The 14,601-nt window shown below is 35.4% G+C and overlaps 1 protein-coding gene across 1 annotated transcript; it reads left to right on the top strand.

The window, feature by feature from the left end:
• The first annotated feature begins 9,524 nt into the window (after positions 1-9,524).
• Positions 9,525-14,106, top strand: BDR25DRAFT_286991 (P-loop containing nucleoside triphosphate hydrolase protein). The gene is made up of 3 exons (XM_033688289.1): positions 9,525-9,741; positions 9,794-12,759; positions 12,833-14,106. Exons 1-3 carry the CDS (start codon positions 9,532-9,534, stop codon positions 14,058-14,060), a joined length of 4,404 nt encoding a protein of 1,467 aa, XP_033547621.1. The 5' UTR covers positions 9,525-9,531; the 3' UTR covers positions 14,061-14,106.
• Positions 14,107-14,601: the final 495 nt, after the last annotated feature.

The following is a 14,601-nucleotide window of genomic DNA, read 5'->3' as shown; positions in this document are numbered from 1 at the left end:
TTTTTATATAATAAGTACTGTAGTTTTATCTTTACATATAATAACATTTAGAATGTTGTTAAAGTATGCCCTAAGTTAGTTAGCATCTGCTAGTAATAGCAGGAATAGTGTTAGAGTCTCTAGGATGTAGTATGTGACTAGACTAATTAGGTTCTAGATTTGTACAGTACTAATTAATCCCTTTAGTGTCTAGCTTCTAAAGCTAATATCTATTTAGCTAAGTGTCTAATTAATTTCTATATATAAGTTCTCTTGTACATACACCTTAAGTTAAGACTTGCTAACAGTAGAGATCTTTGCTGCGCCTGTGTCCTATAGTTTGCCTTAGTATACTGTATAGTATTAGTTATTAAGGATAAACTACTTAGCATATTCCTTAGGTTTAATGCTGTAGATGTCCTCTTCTGTTGCACAGTGTAGATAGGCAGCAGAGGTAAGGTAGTTAACAGCTTTCTTAGCATTCTTACCCTCTTATTTTATTTTCTCTGCATTATGTAAATTATTCTTTTCCTTAAGGTAACCTTTAAAGTCTTAGATGTATAAAGTAATAGCTTTATATAATAAGGTCTTATTATAGAAATCTTTATATAAGGCAACATACTAGTTCTTTGCTTACGTATAGTTATTATAAGAGTAGTTTAATAACTAACATTCTTCTTTATAGCAGACAAAGCACTTTTTTATTTGCATATAGTTGTCTCTAGATTATAGCCTAAACCTAGATAAAGATCTTCTATATTGTTTTTTTCTACACAGAGGGAAGCTTTTTTCTTGTTGTGCAAACTCTTATTATGCAGAGTTATATTAGCAGTCTGTGTAGTATGCATTAGGCAGTTCCTAGAGGTATTAGTTTACCCTTTAGTCTATAGTAACTTAGAGTAATGCTTATAGGTTACTAAATAAGGCTTTGCATAAGGGCTTAATAGTAAACATAGCATGTTCTAGTTCTAGTTATCTTTAATAGGCTTGTATAATAGCAGTGTGCAGTAGAACATCCCCTTAGAATTCTGTTCTTAGTGCCCTTTATATAAGCGTAAGCTTATTAATTATTATTTTAAAGACTTTATATAAACTCTTATTAAAGTTTTTTTATTAGCATTATATAAAGGTTATTGTTGTCTAGTCTGTCTAGTACTAGCTATAGTTTACATTAGTGTTAAAGTAACTACTTAAGGTGTTGTATAAATACTTCTAGTTATGTCTAGGGCCTATGTTGTGCATATAGTACATATTTGCCTAACCTTCTAGGATATCTAGAAAGATGTCTACGTACTAAGTTTCCTAGATATCTAGCTATTAACATAGATTAATAAAAATCCTTATTTTATTTATAAAGATGTTATATAGTTAACCTATGTAGTTATTATTTTTTTTTATGCCTTTTAAAATTATATAATCTTGTCTGCTAGAAGTTTTTCTTTAGCAGTTTCCCTCTAGGGTGGAAGTTTGTACAGGTTGTAATGTAGTATAGATTGTGCAGGTGGTATTAGTGGTGCATACACTACTGCAGGCGGTGGTGTGTACAATTAAGGGTGTAGAGCAGGCGTTAGGTAGAGTGGCATGTATTGTTTGTACAGTGATTAGTGTAGTGCTGGCTAAGGTGTAGGAGTAGGTGATGCTAGTACGTTTAGTGTTAATAGCAGCATTGTGTTTAGTCTACTTCTGTGCAGAGCCTTATACAGTAATAGAGGTTATGTATAAAGCCTTTTTAGTGCAATTACCTTCTCTTATGCTATATTATATAGCTTCTAGGCTTAGGTACCTTTAGTGCCTAGCTATAGTGTAATTTCTTTGTCCTCTAGCACTTATATAAGCTCCCTTTTAAACGCGCAGCTAAGTGCTAAGAAGTCTTATAGTATCTATTCTTTAAAATCTTTTATATACACACTTAGAAGGGTAGCGCCCTTCTAAGTTGTTATATGTAGATTAGTAATTATGCAACTTGTGTATAATTAAGTCTACAGGCTTATTAGAGCTTCTAACATGTTAATCTTGTTATTTTAGTACTCTAGGCTAGTCTTGTTCTGTAGTGTTGCCTTTAATATCCCTATATCCTTTATAAGTTATTTATATAATAGGAATTATTCCTTATTCTTTCTGTTATTACACAGAGTTATTAGTTGCTAATAGGATTTTATTATAATAGTATAGTTAATTACTTTTCTAGTAGATCGCGCAGGTACTGCTGTTGTCTAGCTGCTAGGTTGTGCAGCTTTAATAGCTTTAGTGTGCGCCTTACACTATCTCCTTTTTACTTTGTACAGTAGCAGAGCTTGCTGTGCAATGCAAAGGATTAATGTGCTATTGTCTAGCTACTAAGTTGTGCAGCTTTAGTAGCTTTAGTATGTGTCTTACACTATCTCTTCTTTACTTTGTACAGTAGCAGAGCTTACTGTATAATGCAAAAAATTAATCTGCTATTCTAAAAGATAGGTAACTAAACAAAGTACCTTATAGGGCGTAGGTACTCTGCTATTACTCTTCCTAAGAGATAAGTAACAAAACAAAGTACCTTATAAAGCGTAAGTACTCTATTATTACTTTTGCTAATTTATAGTTAATTAAATTAACTACTAATTAGTGTTAAATAGGCTCTAACAGCTAGCTGCTTATAGTATAAGCACTTAAGTAGCAAAAGTAAGAGTAGTGTACAGTGTGCACAGTGTACAAAGTTAGTAAGGTAAGGGTAACATATTTCTAGTTCTATTACTCTTGTCTTTCCTCTGTACAGAGGAAAAGGGGGATATCTAGATGTTCGCGCACAGAGGTTCGCGCACAAGCATTATGTGACATAGATACGTGATCCTGCTCGTGCGCGATCGCTCGTATCCAGGCCGCGACGCTGCTGCTGCGTACGGACATTTAGTCTATTTTATAAAGTATTTATAGATATGTTTCTTTTTATTAAACTAGATTTATTTAATGTCTTTTATAACATATTCTAGTTTATTATTTATAATAATAAGTTTAAGTAGTAGGTTTAGCTGTTTAAGTAGATAGTTAGATTTAGAGGCTGCTTAGCGCAGCAACAATACGTAGAACACAGGGTGTATCTTTATGCTGTTAGGTAGGATTAATTAGTAAGTGTATAATAAGACTATATAAGCTACTATAAAGGGGCTAAAGTTCTTCTAATTAAGTTTCTTTAATTATTAGTTTATTTAGATATTTCTAGTGTCTAGCTAGACCTTCTTGCTAGCTGCATACGCAGGGGTAAGAGTTTAAGATTAGTTTACATACTCTTATTAAAAAGCTTAAGCCTATGTAAGCTTTTTATAAACATATTTAAATATATTTTAAATTTTATTAATAAGTCTATTTATATCTATTACCTAAATAAATTAATAAGTTAGTTAGAGAGTATTTAAAAGTAGTTTAAATCTTATTTAAAGGTAGTATCTATAGTTTGCTAAGAATAGAGATACTTATGTTAATTTAAATATTATGTTATTAGCTTTAAACTATGCTATAGCTAACTATTTTACCTAGTTATTTTACTAGTAGTTTATGTACACTTATAAAACTTATTTTATTATAGTGTTTATGTTCTTAGTCTAGCTGTTAGTCTTTAGGTAAAAAGCTGTAGATAGATAGAGGATAATTTAGAGCTATTTATAGAGTTTGTCCTAAAAGGCTAAGACAAACTGTGTACCTCTATCTAATATAATTATATTAGGCAGGCTATAGTAAACTTATATGTATTAGTAGAATAACTAAGCTATATTAGAGGCAGTTATAAAGAAACATAGTATTAAGTGTTAATACTTAGTTAAGTAATTAATAACTACTATAATATTTATATACTCTTTAGATAAAAGTAAGTTTATAATAAAATTAATTAATATATCTTTTTAAGCTTATTTAAGAATTAGGAGCAGTTTAAGTAGGCTATTATACCTTTTTTAAAAGGCCTTTACTTTATAGTAAGTATAGCAACATAATACATATTAGCGTACAGTATAGAACATGCAGGGCTAGTAGTACTCTCTCTGTAGTAGGTTAAGAGTCTTTCCTCTGCCTAGGTGTCCTCTAACAGGTAAGTTGTGTATAATTTAAAGTAGTTTAATTTTTAGTTTATTAAAATTAAAAATTATAAGTTAGTTATAGTAATATAGCTTACTATTTTAGTTTTTATAGTTAGCTAGTGTTACTTTTTTTAACTAACTAGCGCTGTTTTAAAGTAAGTTTAAAGTTTTTTAAATAAATTTATTATTTAAATACTTATTAATAATAATTTAATTAATTATTTAATTTATTTTATTTAAGTTAAGGTCTAAAAATAGCTTAAGTTAAAGTAAAGTTTAGTGTTAAGCTTTTTACACTTTTTTTTAAGTAAAAATGTCTTAGAATTACCTTATAAAAGCATTTAGTTTCCTTTTATCTTAACTAAGATAATAAGTAATCTTAAAATTAAAACAGAATAAGTATTTAGACTAATAAGCTTATTAGTAGCTAAGTTATTTTATAGTTATAAAGTACTATAAGTTTTTATAGTTAGATAGGACCTGTATTAGATGCGCTGCACCTTCTAGTTTAGGTTACTATTATTTAAAGTAGTGTACTATAGTAAGTAATTTCTTATTATAGATCTTATAATTACCTTTTATAGAACTTATTCTTTTTAAGAAATATGTAATAGGCCTAATAGTTCTGTCTAGCTTAGTCTAAGAGAGAACTTTTGCTACTATATAGTCTAAGGTATTAGCTTTTATAAGTATTAGTAGTTTAGAGTTAAAGTAGTAAAGTATTAAGGCTTTAGTAAAGGCTTTTTTTAGCTAGTTAAAAGACTATTAGTAATTTAAGTTAAAGTTAAATTAAATTTTTTTTTTAGTAAGTGTAATTATAAGGCTTACTTACTATAAAAAGTTATTAATAAATTATTAGTAAAAGTTAGTAAATTTTATAAAAGCTTAAATATTTTTTACATTCTTTAGGTATTACTAATCTAGCATAGTCTAAACTTTAATAAGGTCTATTTAAATACTATCTATAAAGATTATATATTCTAAATACATAACCTTTAATTAGTAAAACTTGCATTTATTTATGTTAAGTTATAGACCTGCTTCTTCTATAGCTTTTAGCACTAGGCGTACATGCTGTTTATGCTCTAAAAGGCTATTACTGTAGATTAAAATATTGTTAATATACATAGTGCAGAACACGTCTAGGTAGGGTTAGAGCAAGTTGTTTATAAAATGTTAAAAAGTACTAGGCGTGTTAGCTAAGCTAAAGGGCATTACTAAGTACTTAAATAGTCTATATTAGGTCTAAAATACTATTAGCTACTTATTACCTTTTACTATTTTTAGCTTATTAAAAGTAGTAATAATATCTAACTTTATAAAATACTTTACTTTACTTAGTTAGCTTAAGGTTTTTTATAAAAAGAGAATTAAGTATTAGTTTTTAATAGTAATAGTGTTTAGTTCTTAGTAGTTAACATAGAATTAAAGCCTACTTTTAGGTTTCTTTATAAATAGTATAAGTAACACTACTAGTAAAAAGCTAGCTTAAATAAACTTTTTTTTTAAGTTCTTATTAAAGTATTTTTAAAGCACTTTTAATTTATTTAGTAACATCTTATATAGTAGCCTATAACTAGGTTGTTTACTAGGCTTAAAAGTTATCTAGTAATTATATAAATGTTATATTAAAAGCTTATTAAACTTATCTTAAAAAAAGACATATAATAAGTTAGAGTAGTTTTAAAAAACTATTATTTTTAAGTTAGTGTATTTTTAGAGAGCTAAAGCTTAGTCTATATTAGAAATTATAACTATGTAGATTTTATAATCTAGTTGTTAAGCTAGGGTTATAAATAGAGCAGGTTCTATGTAGTAGATGTCTATCTACTGTTTAAGTTCTAGTTTATGTTTAAATTAAGTAAGTAAAAATTTCTTAAAAGCTTTTTTTTTAAGTTTAAGTAGTTATTAAATTATCTTATATAGCTTATTTTAGTAAAAGGCCTAGCTTATTAGCCTTACTTAAGTAGTTTTTCTCTAGGTTATTAAAAAGTAGGTTTAAAAACCTTTTATATTAAGTGCTACTTAGGTGTTGTTTAAGTGTAAGTATAAGCATATATCTTAGCATTAAAAAGAGTTAAAGTTTAGAACTTACTTTTAGTAATTAAAAGTAACTTTATGCTAATATAGCTATAGTTATTCTAGGATTAAGTTATAACATTTTATATTTATTACATAGAGCTTAATCTGCTTCTTATAGTGTTAGTAAGTAATTATAATAGTTATAGTATAAAAAATAAAACTTTTTTTAAGTTATTTTTTATTAAATTTAGTTAGGTAAATTATTTAGGTAAGTAGTGTTAATTAAAGATTTAGTTTACATGCTAGTTTTTTATTAATATAACCTATGCTGTTTACTTCTAAGTTAATAAGAGCTTATATTAGAGCTAATATAGTTTTTTATTATAAATATATAAAAATATTAACTTAGTACTTTTAGTTATTAGTAGGGGACTTAGCTTATAAGTTAGTAAAGATCTAGTGTTAAATTAGTTCTAGAGGGTAACTTAGCTCTAGAACAAGCCTTTTTGCAGGCTTTTACTGCTATAGCTGCAGCTATGTTAAGAGTAGTAAAAAAGATTAAAGCTTAAATATAAGTTAAAGCCTTTATAAAAAATAAAATTAAAATAGTAAAGATTTTTAATAAGTGCTAGTAGCACTACTTATGTAGACTTAAAAAAAAGGAATAAAGTAGTTTTAAAAAAATATAACTATGCTTACTACACTTAAAGCATTAACTTTTTTTTTTATAATTTTTATACTTTTTAGAACTAAGTAGAGCATAATTTAAATTAATTTTTATTATGTTAAAGTTCTTATTTATAACTACGCTAGTTTAGAGGCGTATTAGGGCTTATATAGAGAGGAACCTTATATTATTATTATAAGTAGTAATTAGGTTTACATACATGTTAAGGTTGTTTAGAAGGGGTTCTTCTACTATAGCGCGTTATAGTTTAGTTAAAAAGGAGTTATATAAAGCTATAATTAGACCTATCTTATTTAGGCCTATATTAAATATAAGTTAGTAGAACTTAGTAAAGTGTAAAGTAAAGCTTTTTTTTTTATTATAAAGTGTTTAAGTAACTTAGAGCTGTTAACTTTTTATTTAAGTCTTTATAAGTTACTTATAAAAACACTATAAATTAATCTAAGTTAATAATATTTTTATTTATTAGTAAGTTAATTAAGGCTATTATATTATAGTTAAGTTAAAAGTAAGTATATAGTAACTAAAAGCATTTAAAAAGAAATTAGTCTATGTTTTCTTTAAGTTTATATTAAAGCTTATGTAGAAAAAAAGGTAAGTTTTTCTATTTTCTATTAAATAGCAAAGGATTAAAGAGTTAGTTAAATTTTATTACTAAGTTAGAAAAGTTATAAGTTATAAGTAGTGTTAGGTAAAAAAAAGTTAAGCTATTTTTAGACTTCTAAGTAAGCTTTAAGGCTAGTAAGTTCTTAGTTTCTACTACTATAACAAAAGTTAAAGTAAAAATAAACTGCTTAATAATATAAAGCTATTTTTTAAAGTTCTTTTAAAAAGCTTTAAAGCTTATAATATAGTAGCTTTTTTATAAAGTAAGCGCTTTTTAAAAGGCTTTTTAGCTTACTTTAATAGCTTAGAGTTATATAAGTACTAAGCTTATTAAATTAAATTTAAAGGCTATTCTTAGCTAGAGTTTTAACATAATATAATATTATAATTATGCATAAGTAAGGTTATAGAGCTTTACAAAGGTCTAGTTTAATTACTATGTAAGGTATTATAGTAGGTATAAGACATTATGTAAGAAATAGAAAGGTTTAAAAAGAAATTAGTAATTAAATACTTAGCTTAGAAGTCTAAGTGCTTTAGGTATAAATTAAGCCTGTTCTAGGTTTAGTTAGTGTTAAGGCAGTTTATGCTTAAGTTTATGTCTGTGTTGTGTTGTGTTTGTGTTAGACATGCACTAATAATACTCTAGTACGCGTCTAACACAGTTATGTCTGGGATCTAGAGAGGATACTGTGACACAATACTAGTTTATGCAGAGGTACTAGGTAGCTAGGCATTCTTCTATAGCTGTTTAGACTGTAATTAGCTAGTGCTAGGTCCACCTTAGATACTCTTTAGTCTTTATAATTTAGACAGGATGTTCTTCCTACTAGTATACATACTTAGTGTAGTTTCTACTTTTGCATAGAATGCATTTCTATTTATTTATTTAGCTTATTATTTTCTTTCTTAAAATTATAAGCGCTTGTAAGAGGGTTTCTATCCTTTCTTAGCTTAAAAGTAGTATTATAAAGTTGTATAGTAACTATTCTAGTTTCTAGCTTTTATTTATTATGTTTTTAAAAAAGTTCTACTAATAGTCCTCTATTAAAACATAGTAGTATACCTTAGCTATTATAGAAATTATAGTATATAATATAATATTATTTCTTACTACTGCTTAATAGTATAGTATGTTGCAGTGCCTAGGCTTATAGTCTTCTCTACATACCTAGCACTATTTCTATAGAAATTGCAAGGCTAATTCTTATGCCTAGATTCCTTCTATTAACATATTAAAAGAGAATTACTTCTTTTCTTAGATTACATTTTTAACATATTCTATTATTTAAAAAGTTCTTTAGTTCTTTTATATCTTTTATAGATTACAGCTTGTTGCAGTACCTATTATAAGTTATAGCTGTTCTAAACTTCTACTTTCTAATAGTTTTTAAAGCATTGCGTAGATTTATAGTTCTCTTTAAATCTCTAGTAGAGTTCTTGGTTAAGTTGTTCCTCTAGCTTAGTAAAGGTTAGCTTTATTTCTATGCTGTAAGTTTTTACTACTACTATAGTATTTTTATTTTTTACCTTCTTAGAGTCTAGACATTCTTAATAGAAGTAGCCTACTTTTTAATAGTCTAGGTATGCGTTAACGTACGTCACAAGCGAGTTGCCTACACACCTAAGTTGCTTACTTTTACTAAGACCCTACTAAACTACTCTTCCTACACTAATGCATTTCTAACAACACTACTTAGACATGCTAAAAGAACATTAGATATAGCTTACACTCTAGGCTTTTAAATAAGACGCAACACACTTAAAGCAATAAATCCTTATTGGCCAGAAAGATAGCGTGAGCGCCACCAGCGCGACTAGCATGGGTTTATGTTGGCTAGCAAGGGTATCAGAGGCTCTGCCCCTGTCGGGGCTTCGCCCCTTCTCTCCCCAATCGGCTGAGCTAGCTGAGATAACACAAGCTGAACGTTGTTGAGACTTGATAACTTATTTCGATCTATCCTATCTCAGCCTAGCTGTCTCCGGTTGCAACCCCCTGCTGCGCCCTGACCACGCCCAATACTTTCGCCATGTACCACAGTATGTACGGGATAATTACGGATGTGGATCTGATGATGATCAGGGGCTCCCTGTTTTCGAATTTGTAAGCGTCGAAGCTTAGATCTAATTGTTGCGTTCGTCCATAACCTGATCTCTGGTCTCTTTGCTCTGAGCATTGTATGCAACGCAATGAGTATCTTGCTCTGCACGAATGATGACACCTTCGGGCCAGGTGTCCGAGGGTGTAGAGGCGATTTTGATTTCACTCAGGTGTTTGAAAAAATCATATTATCAATCCTGCCTAGCACCTGCTTCGCGATACTTGCGGGCCTTCGCCTGACGACCATCTCGCGGCGACCGCGCATCATCGACAATACCATACTTCAGAATGTTAAAGTCGTAAGTCGAAGATGGCAACTATGACACAGCGGTCGTACTAAGTATCACGCAGGTTCTGCTAACTGGCTTTTCCGCTACACAGATTTCGATTCTGGCGGTTCTAGCCAAGAGCACCGTGGTTACAGCTCATTCGCTGTCACTGGCAGCCGCTGGTGTTGGTCTGTTTGCTTCGCTCTTCAGCATATGGCTCTCTTGTTTAGAACACTCCCGTTCGCTACATCTTTCGAGACTTTTGGAGTCTTACCTATTTTTGACCTTGCTGCTCGATATTGTACAATGTCGTACACTGTGGCTCTCGCACCAAACCACCCTTGCGAAAATATTCACAGCATCCGTGGCAATCAAGGCCATCAATTTCTGTTTGGAGGTCACGCCAAAGTCAGGATCAACGCGAAGAGGTGGAGAGCAACGCAGCCCAGAGGAAGCGATTGGAATCATTAGCCTTGGCACCTATTCGTGGCTCATTTCGCTGCTCGTTCGTGGATATCGTGGAATCATCGCTATCGATGACTTGTGTCCCCTCAACACAAGCTTGGGGGCCAATAACCTCTACAATAACCTAACGTTGAAATGGGGACCTCAAGGCTCTCTAAAACGATCACAGTATGGACTTGTCAAAGACGTTACCCGGGCTCTCTTGGGTCCATTCCTGTATCCTGTTGTACCGCGCTTAGCTTTAGTCGGATTCAAGCTCTGCCAACCTCTCTTTATTCAAAGTATGTTGGACTATTTGGCGACGGCAGAAGAAGACCGTGACAGAAACCACGGATACGGCCTCATCGGCGCTGCTTTTCTCATCTATACGGGCATCGCTATCTCGTCTGGGATATATCAGTACTACAACCAACAGTTCGTGTACATGCTTCGCTCCTCTCTCCACACCGCGATCTTTCGAAAAACCACCCAGATGAGCCAAGAGATGACCGATGACTCAGCAGCAATCACCCTCATGAGCACCGACCTTGACCGCATCGTGCAAGGCGTGCGGATGATCCATGAAATATGGGCCATCCTTGCGCAGGTAGGCCTCGGTTGCTGGCTGCTCTACGGTCAGCTTGGAGTGGCTTTTATCTCCCCCATCATTGTGATCGCCGTCTGCTCTGTATTATTGATGGCAGTGACGAGGCTTGTTGACAAGCGCCTAGTGGCTTGGATGGCAAAGATTCAGAATAGAGTCGGCATCACTGCGGCCGCAATTTCGCAGATGAAGTCGTACAAGATCTCAGGACTAGCTGAAATCGTCGGCACCACCATACAGAGTCTTCGGGAAACAGAGATTCGTGTCGGTCTGAAGTTCCGATGGCTTGTAATTTGCACCATCACACTCGGCGCGGTGCCTTCGGTTTTTTCACCAGTGATAGCTTTTGCTGCTACATCGAATTCGATACTGAATGTATCAACCATCTTTACATCCTATGGTTATATTCTTCTCGTTACGGCCCCCTTCACCATCATATTCAATTGCTTTCCATCGGTACTGGCGGCATTAACCTGCATGCAACGTATCCAGAAGTTTCTTGATTCAGATCCGAGGATTGATTTCCGCTGTTGGATATCTGAAGCTGGCAGCGCTAGCAATCAGGTAAAGGAGGTGGCCAAGAACCCACCAAACGCACAAGAAGATGGGTTGGCTTTCAAGATCGAGCGTGGGAGTTTTGGATGGTCCCCAGGCCGCCCAGTCTTGGCAAATATAACTTGCGACATTCCGGCAAAGAGCTTGACAATCATCATTGGGCAGGTTGCTTCGGGCAAGTCAACATTATGCAGGGCTCTACTTGGGGAGGTGCCTATCTACTCTGGCAAAGTGTCTGTCTTCTTTCCTCACAACAGCAGCCTTGGTTACTGCCAGCAGGAACCTTTCCTCTACAAAGACACCTTGAAAAACAATATTGTCGGCCGCTCAAAGTTTAGTCAGGAGAGGTTTGATGAGGTCGTTGCAGCGACGTTACTCAACGCTGACATCAGTACCTTCCCACGAAGAAGCAACACCATGATGGGAAGCAGCGGCTCTACTCTTAGTGGTGGCCAGAAACAACGTGTGGCGATTGCCAGAGCGCTTTACTCTGGTGCAAAGGTGCTTGTATTCGATGATGCGCTGAGCGGACTCGATGCTAGTACAGCTTCTATGCTGTTCCAGCGCGTCTTCGGACCAGACGGTTTTATCAAACGTAATGGAGTTACTGCAGTACTATGTACCCACTCGATCGGTTATCTACCAGCAGCGGACCATGTTATTGTCCTCACAAACAACGGGACTAAGGCCGAGCAGGGATCGTTCGGGAAGCTACGTGAAAGTAGCGAGTACGTTAAAAAACTAGACATCAAAGTCGACGTTAAGCAGTCCCAAGAAGCATCTGCGTTAGATACAACGCGGGTGGACAATAAAAATGCGAGCGCACGGAGTTCTTTGAAGCCTTCATTGAACGACTCATCTCGTGCACTAGGCGACTGGACCGTGTACAAGCATTGGTTCAAGAATGTTCGCCCACTCTCAACAGCCTCTCTACTTCTTTTCGCAATGATCCATGGTTTCAGCTCCAATTTCGCCACAGTTTGGTTGAGCTATTGGTCTCAGGATACATTTAACCGCGAAGCAAGTTTCTATGTTGGAATTTACGCACTGCTTCAGGCCATGTTCATCATCTCCTGGGTCGCCAGCGCCATTGAGATCTTCATCTCGATGACAGCTTTTGCGGGGAGCGCCTTGCATAAGCAAGCCTTAACCACTCTGATCACGGCTCCTTTGCGGTTCCTTACTTCTACAGATATAGGAGTTACAATCAACCATTTCTCCCAGGATCTAACTTTGATCGATGGAGAGCTGCTGTTTGCTTTCTTCTTTGTTGCACTAAACTCGACGGAGGCTCTTGGAATGCTCATCGTTATTGCAACGGCCGCGCCGTTTCTTGCAGTGGGATTCCCAGTCTTGCTTGCAGTGCTGTACTTCGTACAGCGCTTCTACCTCCGAACGTCCAGGCAGCTTCGACTCCTTGATCTAGAAGCTAAAAGCCCCTTATAGTAAGTTCAACACATCTTGACCTCCATTTTCTGCTTTTCTTTGGTATATGTCGCAGTGACTAAACATTCATAGCACGCATTTCCTCGACACTATGAGGGGTATTGCAACTGTGCGTGCCTTTGGATGGGTAGCCCATGGCATTGAATACAACGACAAGCTACTTGACAATTCGCTACAGCCAGCGTATCTGCTAGCGGCGATGCAACAGTGGCTTCGCGTCGTCATGCAGCTTCTTGTTGCTGGTTTAGCGCTGGTGATTGTCTCGCTGGCTACACAGTTGAATTCCAATGTCGGCCGAACCGGAACAAGCCTGGTTACCCTCCTGTCATTTGGCAATTCGCTTGCAGAGCTTGTGCAAAGCTATACGGATCTGGAGACATGTATCGGGGCTGTCAGCCGATTGAAGACGTTCACCACTTCCGTGAAACCCGAAGACCGACCAACTGAAGACATGGAGCCTCCCGAGACTTGGCCTTCGAGTGGAGCCATCGAATTAAGGAATGTATCTGCTTCATACAAGCTTCCGGCAGATGACGTGAACCGGAATGCCCATTCAGGCTTACCCCAGTCTTCGCTGGATTTGGTAATTCGCGACCTGAGCCTGAACGTTCCACCAGGCCAGAAACTGGCTGTCTGTGGTCGCACTGGCAGTGGAAAATCTACTCTTATGCTTTTGTTGCTGCGTCTCCTCGACCCGCTCAACGATGCGGAGGAGACGATGGTAATAGATCATGTACCAATTTGTCGCGTCAAGCGTGGGACTTTGAGAAAAAGGATCATAGCCTTATCTCAGGGAGCTAGTCTCTTACCTGATGGATGCACCATCAAACTCGGTATTGACCCCTTTGGGAAAGCTAATGAAAACGAATGCATGTCTGCCCTTGAGATGGTTGGTCTGGCGCATTTTGCCGAGGACCGCGGTGGACTTGAAGCTTGCATGGGGGTGGATGACCTCAGCATGGGCCAAAGGCAGCTTTTCTGTCTAGGCCGAGCCATCGTACGGAAACTAGTGAAAGATAGGAAAACACCAGGTGAGAAGACTGGAGGCATCCTACTCCTGGATGAGGTGAGCAGTAGCGTTGATTACGACACCGACAGACGAATCCACGAAATCGTCAAGGCTGAATTCATAAACTATACTGTCATCGGCATTTCTCATCGCCTAGAAACGGTGGTGGATTACTTTGACCGAGTGATTGTACTCGACGGGGGGAGGTTGGTCGAGTCAGGCGTACCGCAGGATTTGGCCACAACTCCAAGCACATACTTTGGGGAGCTTTGGAAAAGTCATAACAAATAAGACTCCATATGCGATACTGAGACAAGCTTGACACTAATGGGATCGGAGTAGTAGAGTAGCTGCCACATAGTTTGATAGAACTGCTGTTCTAGGACAATAACGACTTGGAATCTCTAAATTTAGGTCTTTCGCTGTGTCAGATATCACCCTTCTCCGGTCAAATGAACAAAAAAGGTGTGTTCGAAAGTTTATAAAAGTCTACCATCCCTATAACGCCTGCCACAACCCTGCCACGGCCCTGCAACATTTCCAACGTTCCCAACGTTACTAACGACGAGTCGTGATCTGCCACGTAGTTAACATGACTACGCAATGACCTTGTGCGAGAGGCGTGGAAATCCTTGGAGTAAGTAGATATCTAACGTTGTGGTTGCCACGATAGGTTCTTAATTTTCGCAGTTCTTCTACCTTGTTAGAGAGTTGATATAGGAGCTTGGCAGCAGGTGATTTGGGCCTATCTATCTATTGTATGCAAAAATCGGCGGATTTTCTTAGCGACATTGTAACGTTCGTGCGCGCCCGCGTTTCCCTATAGAAAACG

This window comes from Lindgomyces ingoldianus (assembly GCF_010093535.1).
Source record: "Lindgomyces ingoldianus strain ATCC 200398 unplaced genomic scaffold BDR25scaffold_16, whole genome shotgun sequence".
Classification (NCBI taxonomy): Eukaryota; Fungi; Ascomycota; class Dothideomycetes; order Pleosporales; family Lindgomycetaceae; genus Lindgomyces; species Lindgomyces ingoldianus.
This window is presented reverse-complemented; position numbering and strand designations above follow the sequence as displayed.